The 13787-nt window shown below is 41.8% G+C and overlaps 1 protein-coding gene across 1 annotated transcript; it reads left to right on the top strand.

The window, feature by feature from the left end:
• Nucleotides 1-5292: 5292 nt before the first annotated feature.
• Nucleotides 5293-12127, top strand: LOC109914533 (mucosal pentraxin-like). Its single transcript, XM_020514127.2, has 3 exons — nt 5293-5356; nt 7850-7919; nt 11114-12127. Exons 2-3 carry the CDS (start codon nt 7859-7861, stop codon nt 11917-11919), a joined length of 867 nt encoding a protein of 288 aa, XP_020369716.1. The 5' UTR covers nt 5293-5356; nt 7850-7858; the 3' UTR covers nt 11920-12127.
• The last annotated feature ends 1660 nt before the right edge of the window (nt 12128-13787 follow it).

Below are 13787 nucleotides of genomic sequence, written 5' to 3'. Positions count from 1 at the left end.
ATATTTTTCATGTAGAGGCTGATGCATGCATGGAATGAGCTGCCAAAGGAAGTGGTGGAGGTGGGTACAATTACAACATTTATAAGGCATCTGGAATTGTACATGAATAGGAAGGGTTTAGAGGGATATGGGAAAAATACTGGCAGATAGGACGTCGTCAGATTGGAATATCTCATTGGCATGAACAATTTGGACTGAAGTATCTGTTTCTGTGCTGTATGACTCTATGACTCTATAAGAAAATCCATCTCCCTCTTGGTGTCATGGGTACTGTGCCTTTAACAGAGACAGTGGTGTTAGAATGTCCACTTTAGAAGTAGTGGGTAAACAGCTTTAAGCTCCCTGAGTGTGTGTCTTTTTTAATTAGACAAAATAAGCATGAGCAGGTGGAGTTGCTTTCAGTTATAGAGTCATACAGATGCACACCATGGAACCAGACCCTTCAGTCAAACTTGTCCGTACCAACCAGATATCCTAAACTCCCTTTTGCCAGCATTTAGCCCAAATCCCTCTAAACCCTTCCTATTCACGTATCCATCCAGATGCCTTTTAACTGTTGTAATTGGACCAGCCTCCAGCACCTCCTCTGGAAGTTCATTGCATGCACGCACCACCTTGTGTGAAAAAGTTGCCCCTTAGGTCCCTTTTAAATCTTTCCCCTATCACTTTAAACCTATGCCATCTAGTTTTGGGTGCCCCTACCCTGGAAAAAGACCTTGACTATTCACCATATCAAGGACCCTCATGATTTTATAAACCTCTATAAGGTCACCTCTCAGCATCCAATGCTCTAGGGAAAGTAACCCCAGCCTATTTGTCTCCTCCCTATAGAAACATCTTTGTAAATCGTTTCCACACCTTTTGAAGTTTCACTACACTTTTCCTATATCAGGGAGACCAGAATTGAATGCCCACTGGTAGGGGCAGAGGCTGCTCCTCCTCCTCCACCCACATGACAGTCTGCCAGTCAGCTTACCTGAGCAGGGCCCTCTGGCTTGAAGCTTTCCCCCAGGTCACAAAGAGTAAGGTTTGTGGTGTTCCACAGCTTGTCACAGAAGTGGTGGCAACTGACGACATGGTTAATATCCAGGTTGATGTCCCGGCCTTGAGACATGTAGGAACTGGGTTTAGGAAGTTAATGCAGACAGCTCTTTCTCTCTGCTGCTGCTGCTGCAAAAAATGTTTGAATTCTCTCTCTGCTTCTAGATTTTTTTTTTTTGGCGTTCATTTCCCTGGAATAGAGGAGATAGCGCATGAGGAAAATTTGTTTTGCTCAGTTTGGCTTTTCCAAGGTTGTGTTTATTGGGTGCTGCTACATTGGAACAGTTGATGATTAGCAGTTAAATAGCATACTATTTTATTAAGTTTTTCAGTAGAGTTAAAATTATGCCAATTCATCTTTTTTTGTTGTTTGTGTTTTAACTATATTGTAAGAATAAAATTCATTTTACTTAAAAGCTGAGTAGTGGCTCTACTGAATCACATTTCAAACACAGCACCTTTTGCTTGCCTTGAACTAAAATATAAAGTTATGGCCTCGGCTATTTCCTTGATATATTTTGAGGGTGTTGGGTTTGATCCATAACACTGGCTTATGGGTAGGTGTTATATTGGTCTTTGATATTTTATATTTCACATTCTCATTGTTGAAATGTTTCTTGCTGTAATGGCACATGTCAAAAAATTCAGTGACTCATTTGACACTATAGACATTTATTGTATTTTAATAAGTACATGAGTAGATTGTTGGAATTCTTAACTCCCTGAGTTATTCAGTTGATTGGTGCAACTTTAATTATGGTCCTTTGGCACACAAAGTAAAGCGAAAATATTCCTTTATAGCAGTGGAATTTTTAGAGAAAAACAACATACTTCTTAGAAAGATATGTGGAGACTGTCAAAGCATTAGCGACATTACTTCAGCAAATTACCTCAAGTTTACAATTTAAATAGATGAAAAAAAAATTGATTGCATTTTAATAGCTTCATTATTAATCACAGGACATCCCCAGTTGTGCTTGGGGCAGCTTGTACTCATGAAGTGTTACTGTTGTAACGTTTTCAAAGATTTTGGAGTGAAATTTTGGATCTTCATTTTAGTTGTAGATTCAAGACCCACAATCCGAAGGAACATTCCCTGAAACTTATACATTTTGATAAATTTGCACAAACTCACCAACTATCTCACTGGCTACTTCTTTTAAGACCCTTGATTGAAATCCATCAGGACCTGCAGATATGTCAACTTGCACTCCCACAATGTACTCAATGTTACTTCACTGGTATTTGCAACTTTATTAAGTTCCTCCCTCCCTTTTACTTCCTTATTTACAGTCATTTCTGGGATGCTACTTGTATCTTCTCTAGTGAAGAAAAATGCAAAATATCCATTTGGCATGGATCTGCCATTACTTTATCCTCCATTACTAATTCCTCAGACTCATTTTCTACAGGACCAACATTTACTTCAGTGACTTTAATTTCCTTTTTTTAACATCCGAAGAATATTTTTTCCTTTCTGCTTTTGTATTTTTCGCTAACTTTCTCTTGCACTCTAATTTTTCTCCCCTTATTAATCCTCATTGTTTTATTTTGTAAATTTTGCCCAATCTTCTAACTTGTCACCTATATTTGCACAACTAAATGTCGTTTCTATGTGTTTGAGAGTACATTTGAATTTTTCAGTGACAGTTGGTCAGTCCCTTTGAATTTTTGTTATCTGTTGGAATTAATCTATGCACTTCTGGTCTACCCTTTAATGTTTGCCATTCCAACTCTATTTGCCTACCCCTTAACCTAAATTTACTCTTTACTTTCACTAGCTTCACTTTTATGTCCTCATGACTGTCTTATTCAAGTTCAAAATAGCCTTAGAATCATAAAATGCTTACAGTGTGGAAGTAGGCTAAGAAGACTACTGAGTCCACACCAACCTTCTGAAGGGCATCCCACCCAGACCCTCCCCTATTACTGTAACATTACATTTCTCATGTCAAATCCACCTAGCGTACACATCCCTGGACACTACAGGCAATTTTACATGGCCAATCCACCTAACCTGCACATCTTTGGACAGTGGGAGAAGCCTGGAGCAACTAGAGGAAACATAAATTGATGCGGGGAGAATGCACAAACACTACACAGGCCATCACCCAAGGTTGGAATTGAACCCAGGTCCCTTGCTCTGTGAGGTAGCAGTGCTAACCGCTGAGCTACCATGCTGCCTGAATTAGCAGTCCCTTAAACTGTATGTAAATGTAAACATATTCGGATCACTGCTAGCAAGGGGCACTTTCACTATGAGGTCAGTAATTAATCTTATCTTGTTGGTCAAAATCAGTTTGCTAATTGTTAATGTCAATAACATGCTGGTCGAAGAAATGGCCCTGAAAATATTCAATGAATTCTTCTTCTCGACTACTTTCTCCCGTCTGATTTTTCCAGTCTATATGTGGGTGACAATCCCACATGATAATCCCTGTACCCTTCTGACAAGCTCAGATTATTTCTTCCTCATTATTCTGTCGCGCGTAAGGTCACTGACAGGCAGCCTGTACAAAATCCCCACAAGTGACTTCTTGCTTTCATCATTTCTCATCTCTACTCAGACTGCTTCTCTGTCCTGGCTTCCTAAATTTTGGTACTCCCTCTGCTGTCCTAACATAATATTTAAATAACAGAGCCAATCTTCCACAGTTTCCCTGTTTCCTGCTGATCCGAAATGTCACAGATCCAATCTTGGTCGCCTTGCAGACATGTCTCAGCAATTGCCCGTAGGACTGACTTCTTTATCTCAATTTGTACTACTGGTTCATCTGCTTTGTGTTGCATGATACATGTATTCAAATACAGTGCCTCAAGCTTTATCTTTTTAAAGCTATTTTTGGAACATCTAGCCTAATCTGCTGATTTGCTTTTTGATCTATATTCTCTGTCCTGTCCTGTAGTTGTCTGCTTATAATTTCCCATGTTAATTTCTTTCTTTGTTGCCTTTTACCGACTCTTTGATTCACCACAGCTTTGAAAACCTGGGGCTCTTATCTTCACAACTTAGTTGAAAAACCTGCTTTACTTCACTAGATATGGGTTTCAAAAGAACTCCAGTCCTGGTATGGTTCAGACGTAATCTACCAGAGTGGTAGAGATTGCACATTCTCCAGTATTGGTCCTAATGTCCCATGAATTGCAATCCACATTTCCCACATTATACTCTCAGCCATTCATTTATCTCTCCAACCCTGATTATGCTATGCTAATTTGTGCCTTTGTGTTTCCTCATTTTGTAAGGCATAAAATGTAAATGGTAAAGTTGCTGTAGTCCTATTGGATCAATGGCTGTTCTCTTGTTATCGGGAAGATGAGTGGTAGCTTAACCATAGAGTCACCATGCCTCAGGCATGAGGGGAATTTGAGAAGCTCTTCATGATAACCTCAGCTGAATTAAACTTGCACTGTTGGCATTCCTCTGCATCACAAACAAACTGTCCAGTCAACTGAGCTAATCAACTCATAAGTGAGTGAATGAATGAGTGCATGTGTGTGTGTGTGTGTGTGTGTGTGAGGTGGCTTTATTGTTGAGGCTGAAGATTATATGTGTATTTGTGCAAGAAGTGTGTGCCAGTGTTTGCCTGTGTGTCTATGTCCCAGTAAGTGTGTGTTTATGTAAGCATACGAGAATATGAGAATGCATGAGTGTAGAGCATGTGAGTGTGTATGTGTGTGTGTATTAGCGAGTGTTTGAATTTGTGTGTGTGTCTTTGTGTGTGTTTGTGACTAATATGTGTGTGTGTGTGTGTGTGTGTGTGTGTGTGATTGTCAGTGTGCGCATGAGATGAATATGTATAAAATGTGAGTCTGCATGTTTGTCAGCTTCTGTGTGTGCGACTGTCTTTGTAGATGAGCCTGTGTTCTTGTGTGCATCTAACTCTGTGCAAAGGTATGGAATACGTTTTTTCGTGTTTGGAGCAGGTTTATGTGTGTAAATGGGAGTCAGTATGGTTCACCAATGCCTTCAGTAGGTAAGATGTCCTCCACAAAGCCCTCTAGGATGTCTTTGCCCTTGTTTCTGCGTAATTCCTGACAGCTGCAGAGGTGGCATGCCTGACATTTTACCTTGTAAAGTGCACATTACTGCTGATAAGGCATTCAGCCCAGATGTTTGGGAGCTGACAAAGATTTAGCATGTAATGTTTAACCAGATCACGAATTGTTTAAACAAGTAAAATCTCTTAGAGGAAAGTTCATTTGCTGAATATTTGTTCTTGCTTGTTAAAGTTCACTAAATCACCTGATCAAACTGTAGAGCATCTTGGTCATTGAGTGAGAAAACTCAACTTTCCCACTCTATTCAGAAACAGTGAGTATCACGAACAGGTTTATTGAGATTGAAATGAAATCCGGAAAAGAGAGACAGATAGATAAAGAGAGGGACAAGGACAAAGAGAGAAATAAAGAGAGAGAGCAGTACAGATAGTGAAAGAGAGATAGCAACAGAGCACGTGAGACAGAATCAGAGAGAAACTGAGAAACAGTGAAACAAAGAATGGAGAAGTGAAAAGAAAAACATATAGAGAGACATAGAGAGGGAGGCAAAGAAACACCAAAAAAAGGGGAGAGTGAGAGCGGCAGAGAGAAATGGACAGGGAGACAGAGATGAGAGAGACAAAGAGAAACACAGGTAGAAGAAGAATGATAGAGACAAAGAAAGACACAGACAGGAACAGCGAGTGAGGCAGAGAGAAACACAAACAGAAAGAGGGAATGTGAGAGAGCAACATAGAAAGGAATAGAGAGTGAGAGAGGCAGGGTGAAACACAGACTGGAAGTGAGAGAATAAGAGAGAGGAATTTAGAAAGGAAAAGAGAGTGAGAGAGGCAGAGAGAAACACAGACAGCAAGAGAGAGAGGGAGAGGCAGGGAGAAAAAACAGACAGAAAGAGAGAATGAGAGAGGCAGAGAGAAAACAAGATAGAAAGAGAGCGTGAGAGAGGCAGAGAGGAACACAATAGTCCAGGCCTTCATGATGGGTTTGATTGCCTTTCACAGTTCTGTTGTTTTCGACAAGTGATGACAGGATATTGTCTGTAGAGTGATGGCCATTTTCAATAATACTTGACCAGTTGTACATAATCTTGCAATAGAATTTTTTTCTTTAAAGTTTCTGGGTGTTTTATTTGTCTTTTCGCTCACAAAAATTCAAGGTAAATGATGCTTTGTATATATCATCTGTCGATGCTTCTGGCTGCATTGCCATCCATCTGTGACAAATTGCAGCTCAACTAATACTGGAAAGTTAGTCCTTACCCCAAAAACTCCTGATGACTCTCTAACTCGATAATTTAACAGTGACAAGAACAACACGTTCTCTACAGAATATTCACTACCTGATACTTCCTAATTTCAAAATCATGGCATTTTATCTCTGTAGCAGGGCCAGATTTCCATTGCTGTTTATAGTTCAAAATCAAAGAATTTGTTGTCCCTTGTGCTTCTGTCTTGATCTGTAGTATATAGCCATGAAAAAGAGGAATCATGAAGAGAGAAAGATGTAGGGAGATGGAGAATAGTACAAGGAACTGACTGAGACCTACTGATTGACAGGGAAAAATATTCAGTGACAAAAAGAGAAAATGAGAAACAAAAATATATATGGAGAAAAAAACGGAGAGAAAGACAAGCTGAGATCAAAGTTCGAGTTGACAGTCAAAAATCTGTGAGGGTTTTTATCCATTCGTCAGACTAGCCCAAAGTAGGAAGTATACAATCCTCTTTAGATTGTAAGTCCCTGCTTCAGTGTATGGCTGCAGTTTACATTTAATACAATAGCCTCTATTTCCTAAAAGAAAGTTATTCATGAAAAAATGGGAGCTGGGCGTAAATCATCAAATGTTCTCCATCACTTATTACACTTTAGAAAGTGTTCTGAAATACTGAAGGCTATGTGGGGAAAGTCGACATATGGTGCAGTTAGGAAGCAAACTGCAATATTTAGGTGACTTGGAGATGATAAGGACTGCAGATGTTGGAAGCCAGGGTCTATAGGTGTGAGGCTAGAAAAGCACAGCAGGTCAAACAGCATCAGAGGAGCAGGAAAGTCAACGTCACAGGCTAATACCCTTCGGTAGGATTCCTGATGCTGTCTGATCTGCTGTGCTTTTCCAGCCTAACACCTATAGATCACAAAATTTAGATCTATGTCCATTTTCCAAAAGGCAGATATGTTTCTCTGACAGTATGGCACTCCCTAGTAGTAACCCTTGGGCAACAAGATCCTCACTCAGTACTGTCTCCGACACTGTCATACTCCCTCATTATTTACCCTTGGACTGTTCAATGTTCCATCAGTAATGACCATTCAATAGCTTAATGCTACTTCACTCCTGATTCCGCAACAATATACAGTGCTTCCTCAGTACAGACCTTCCAAAGGGCGACAATCCCTCACTACAGCTGTTGAGTACAGATATTGCAGCACTTCCTCAGAACTGTACTTGTGACAGTGCAGTGCTGTTTCATTGCAGCCTATTTGACACCGCCGCATTCTTCCAGTGCTGACCCACTGATATTTCAGTTTTCCCTCAGTACTGACTCTCGGAAATTGCAAATCCCTCCATACGGTGTTGAAATGATTGTTTTGAAGCTTTCTGTCGAGACTCTGGAGTGAGGCTTGAACCCATAATATTTGGGCTCCGAGTTAGGACGGAGCTGACATTCTGCCATAATTGTGGGGTTCTCAGAGTAACATTGTGTCTTTTGTGTGTTCAATTTTACGTGTGGCTTTTTGCCTGCAACTCTGAGTTTCAATAGCAGTTACAGACCAAGGAAATTGACTCCGTTCATTACATTTGCAGTCTCGACACATGATGAGGACCTTCATTCTCCTTGCCTCCTGCCTTTTCGTGCTAGGATCTGTCAGTGGAGGTATGTTAGTTTTGATATATCACAGGCGACAGTTTTCATTCCCCATAGCAAGCTATATTTCCCAATAGGAGTGAGCAATTGGAGTGAACAGCTATGCAGAACAGGAAGGTTATAAGTTCTAATAAGAAACTGTGCACAATTGTTCCTATCTGTTCACGTGCTTCTGTGTGTGCATGTTTGTAACTGTATGTTTATGTGTCTGTATGTATAAATGTGTATGTGGCACATAATGTGTCTGTGTGTATTTAAGTGAGTATCCACATGTGCTACAATTATGAAGGAACAAGTTTGCCAGAGGGTAGCATAATGGCATCATCACTAGATTAGTAATCAAACACCCAAAGTCAATGCTCTGGCAATGCAGGCTCGAATCCCATCTGTGGCAGATGGTGAAATTTAATATAGGGAGTGAACAGAAATAAGGCGCTCAACTGGATGAAAGCCATCATCATATTGAAGGGCCGAATGGTTAACGTACTGAAACAGACCCTTGGGTCCAACCAGTCCATGCTAAACAGAATCCCAAACTAAACTAGTCCCACTTGCTTGCTCCTGGCCCATATCCCTCCAAACTTTACTTATTCAAATGTCTTTTAAAGTATGTAATTGTACCCACATCTACCACTTCCTCACAAAGTTCATTCCACACATGGACTACCATACGTGAAAAAATTTCCCCTAATTTCTTCTTAAAATCCCTATATTCTCACCTTAAAAATGTGACCCCCTAGTCTAGAAATGCTCCATCCTAGGGAAAAGACAACCACCATTAACTGTATCTATACCTCTCATTATTTTTTAAACTTCTATAAGGTCCATCTCAACCTCATACACTCCAGTGAAAAGTCGCAGCCTATCCAGCCTTCTTCTGCATTCTGTGTTGTTATCTTATGAGTTTACTGTACGCCTGTTAAGTTTATTTATGTGTGAATGACAATTTAAGTGTGAGTGCAGATAAAAAAAATGGGGATAAAGAAGGAGATAGGTGAGGAGGGTAAGTGGGAGTCAGGTGCGGCAGGGTGAGTGAGAATTTGTGGGAAGCAAGTGGTTAGGACCAGCATTTCTTTCTGAACTGCTTACTTAATTAAGTCGGAACCCTCCAAAGTGTCTTACTCTATGTCCCAGTAGAGATATTCGCAAAAGATCATGGGGGGCAGGGGTGTGAACACTGATAAAAGGGATTCCAGAAGATCCTGGGCTATGCCAATTTCCAGGTGGAGTTACTCAGGAGTTAGACACAATGGAAGACACCCGCAGCATACTAGACCTACTAGAAGGCAGGGGGCAGAGGTGAGTGCAGTGGATAGTAATGGATAACAGTGGATTCTCCTCAATAAAGTGAACATGCTGGTGGAAGCTGAAAGGCCTGAAGGTGGATAAATCACCCAGACCCACTGGATTACAGCTCACAGTTCAGAGGAGATAGCTGAGAAAATTATGGAGGCAATGGTTGTGATCTTTCAGGGATCGCTGGTGACAGGGATGGCCCCAGAGGACTGGAAAATGACTAATGTAACACCCCTGTTTTAGAAGTGATGAAGCCAGGAAAATATAGGCCAGTTAGCCTGACTTTGGTCATCGGTAAGGTTTGAAAGACAATTATTGAGGGTGAGATTGCAGATTACTTGGTAAAATAGGGCTCAGTCAGCATGGCTTTGTCAAGGGGACATCATGCCTGACAAATTTGTTAGAATTCTTTAAGGAGGTAACAAGCAAAGAACATTCAGTGAATATGAGCTTTTTGGATTTCCAGAATGCTTTCGATAAGATCTCGCACAAGAAGTTGCTAAATAAGATGAGCCCAGGGTGTTAAGGGCAAGATAATGACATAAATACAGTAGTGAATGACTGGCAGAAGATAGACAGTATGGAGAAAGGGTCTTCTCAGGATGGCATCCGAGGACAAGTGGAGTTCCACAGGAGTCTATGTTGGAACCACAGCTATTCACGTTGTACATTAGCCATCTGGACAAAGGAACTGAGGGCATTGTTGCTCCGTTTACTGGTGACACAAAAATAGATGGAGGGCCTGGGAGTGTTGAGGAAGTGGCGAGGCTGTGGTCCGATTTGGACAGGCCAGGGATCAGGGCAAAGATGTGATGGATGGAAAGTGTGATGTTATGCACTTTAGTAGGAAGAATAGAGGCATAGACTATTTTCTGCACGGTGAAAGGTTTCAGAAATCTGAGGCACAAAGGGACTTTGGAGTCATAGTGCAGGATGCTCTTAAGGTTAACATGTAAGTTGGCAGTTAGGAAGGCAAATACAATATTTATATTCATTTCATGAGGGCTAGAGCAAGAGCAGAGGTGTACTGCTCAGGCTGTACGAGGCTGTCATCAGACTGCATTTGGAATACTGTGAGCAGTTTTGGGCCTCATATCTAAGGAAGGATGGGTTGGCATTGGACAGGGTCCAGGGGAGGTTTACAAAAAATAGTCCTCAAGGTGAAGAGCTTGTCAAATGAGGAGCAGTTGATAACTCTTAAGTCTTTACTCGATGGAGTTTAGAGGTCAGATCCGATAGAAACTTACGGAACACTGAGGAGTCTGGGTAGACTGGACGTAGAAAATATGCTTCCACTAGTTGGAGAGATTAGGACCAGAAGGCACAGCCTCAGCGTGAAAGCATGACAAGAAAGATCTGAGATGAGGAAGAGTTTCTTCAGCCAGAAAGTGGTGAATCTGTGCAGCTCATGAAACGGCAGGCCAAGTCATTGAGTGCAGATATAAGAGAGAGAGAGAAAGAGAGAGAGATTGGCTCTTGATTGCTAAGGGGATCAATGTTTACAGGGATGAAGCAGGAGAATGGAGTTAAGAAATATCAGCCATGATCGCATGGTGGAGCAGACATGACGGACCGAATGGCTTGATTCTGCTCCTATATCTTATCACATTATAATAATATGCCTAACAGTTCCCCGCAGGTAACGGCACAGTTAAAGAAATTCGAATTATCCAAATTCTCCGATTGCTGCTTCGAGTTGGCAAGTATGTATGAGGGTGTTGGGGAACAGATTTCCCTGTTGGAGGGTTGAAGGTCTCAGGCAATTCTAGTGGAGTCAGCTTAGGCCTTTATGAGAGCATCCTGGATGATTTGGGCTACTGTGAAAACTTCCACACACGAATTTGTGCCACTGCTGCTCCATTCTGAATGGTCAACGGTGTGAACTCATTGTGTTTTTTTATTTCCAGGTTTTTCGGGCAAGTCGCTGGTTTTCTCGACTCAAACCGACAGTACTTACGTTAAACTGCTTCCGACCGAATTCTCCCAGCTCTCTGCGTTCACTCTCTGCCTGAGGGCTGCCTCAGAGGCAAAGCGAGGTTACAGCTTCTTCTCCTACGCCACAGCAACTAAGGACAATGAGTTGCTGCTCTGGCACAACGAGAATACGAAGCTGTCCCTCCGCCTTGACACTGACCTGTTCGATTTTGACCTCCCAGAGATGGACGCACAATTGAAACACATTTGCGTGACGTGGGACTCCCTGACCGGACTCACCACCTTCTGGATCAACGGCATCCGGAGCCTTCGCAAAGTTGGTCATAAGGGGGAGGTGGTGCATGGTGGGGGAACGATTATCCTGGGGCAGGAGCAGGACCAGGAAGGGGGTGGGTTTGACAGTCAGCAGAGTTTCGTAGGAGAGCTGGCAGATGTTAACATGTGGGACCACGTCCTGTCCCCGAGAGACATCAAGGCTCTAAGTCGACGGTGCCACAGCACAGGCGGTAACATCATCAATTGGGCCACAGTAGAGTATGAGAGCAGGGGAATAATCAACATACAGTACAATCAAGACTGCAAGCTCCAAGCTGGCTGCGATGATTTGACAATGACTGGAAAATGCACTCACACAGAATCTAACTCTCACACAGATTCATGCGCTCACATAATGTCAGACGCATCCACATCCACATACATACACACACACAAACACACACACACACATACAATATACAAATCACGTGAAAACCTATGTGCATTTCACGAACAAAGTTAGGACTTGAAAGAGTACCTTCTTTCAAGCGGGTTGGCCCCTTAATTGTGAATATTCCTTTCTCTGATGTTTAATACATGGTCTTGAAATCTATCTGATATGATTAGGTCAAGATTTGCATAATTTTATGCAAACATACAAGCAAAAATTAAAATGTGATGCTTGCTTTCCAAACAAAATAACAAATTAACATCAGAAATTAGAATTAGCTGTGTGCTCATATTACAAAAGTGTATGTCAAATATTGCTACCCCTATGTAATTGCTAAATGTAGCTATTTTAATCTTGCTGTGTTTGACTGCCTGTGTGTCTAGCCATCTCTCTCTCACACACACACACGCACACATGTACTTGCAAACACAACTGATATGGGGAAGATTGTCCTGACTGAAGAGGGCTACAGAGAGAATGAGGGTTGCACGGGACGAATGAGGTCACAGAGATAAGGAAGATTGTAGGGGCGGTTTACAGAGACGGGAGCGTTACTCAGATTGAAAGAGGTTATAGAGATCGGCAGGGTCCTTGGGAATGAAGGGGTTAGGTGGAACTGAGAAGTTGTAGTGATTGGGGGAATGGGGCACTCAGTATATCTGCAAGTGCAGGGAGTCATGGGGCAACGAACTCTATGAGTTAAGACATGAGAGATAGGGGCGGCAGAACTGAAGATAAAGTGAATTTTATGGAAGGCACACCGTGGGATGTCAGACACCAGTACGTTGTAATAGTTGAATCTCTACGGACAAGTGAGCGGCAAAGATGGTGCAAAGGTTGTTAAACTGGCACATTTGAGTCACATGGAGGTAGAGGTGGAATAATGAAATAAAAGTGATTGAAAGGGAGAGGAATGGATACCGGATACCAGGCTTTAGGATAATTAGGACTATATTCACTGGGAATTAGAAGAATGAGAGCGAGGGAGGAACATAGAAATCTACATCATTCTAACAGGACTAGACAGGGTAACAGCAGGGAGGATGTTCCCAATGGGGGAAAGGATTTTCATGTATTTGGAAAGGCAAGACTGATTAGTGATAGTCAACATGGCTTTGTGCATGGGAAATCGTGTCTCACGAACATGATTGGGTTTTTTTTAAAGAAGTGACAAAGAGGATTGATGAAGGAAGAGCGGTGGACATGATCTATATGGACTTCAGTAAGGCATTCAACAAGTTCCTCATGGTAGATTGGTTGGCAAGGTCAGAACACATGGAATAAAGTGAGAACTAACTATTTGGAATGGGCTCAAAGGTAGAAGACAGAGGATGGTAGTGGAGGATTGCTTTTCAGACTGGAGGTTTGTGACCAGTGGTGTGCCAAAAGAATCGGTGCTGGGTCCACTGCTTTTAGTTGTTTATATAAATGATTTAGATGTGAACATAGGAGGTAAGGTTAGTAAGTTTGCAGATGACACCAAAATTGGAGATGTAATGGACAGCGAAGAAGGTTACCTCAGAGTACAACGGGATCTTGATCAGATGGGCCAATGGGCTGAGGAATGGCAGAAGGAGTTTAATTTAGATAAATGTAAAGTACTACATTTTGGAAAGGCAAATCAGGGCAGGACTTATACTCTTAATGGTAAGGTCCTGGGGTGTGTTGCTGAACAAAGTGACCTTGGAGTGCAGGTTCATAGTTCCTTGAAACTGGAGTCGCAGGTAGACAGGATAATGAAGAAGGTGTTTGGTACGCTTGCCTTTATTGGTCAATGCATTGAGTATAGGGGTTGGGAGGTCATGTTGCAGCTGTACAGGATATTAATTGGGCCACTGTTGGACAACTGCATGCAATTCTGGTCTTCGTGCTATAGGAAGGATGTTGTGAAACTTGAAAGGGTTCAGAAAAGATTTACAAGGATGTTGCCAGGGTTGGAG

This window comes from Rhincodon typus, chromosome 47 (genome assembly GCF_021869965.1).
Source record: "Rhincodon typus isolate 14 chromosome 47, sRhiTyp1.1, whole genome shotgun sequence".
NCBI lineage: Eukaryota > Metazoa > Chordata > Chondrichthyes > Orectolobiformes > Rhincodontidae > Rhincodon > Rhincodon typus.
Note: the sequence above shows the minus strand (reverse complement) of the source record. Positions and strands in the feature narration are given on the sequence as shown.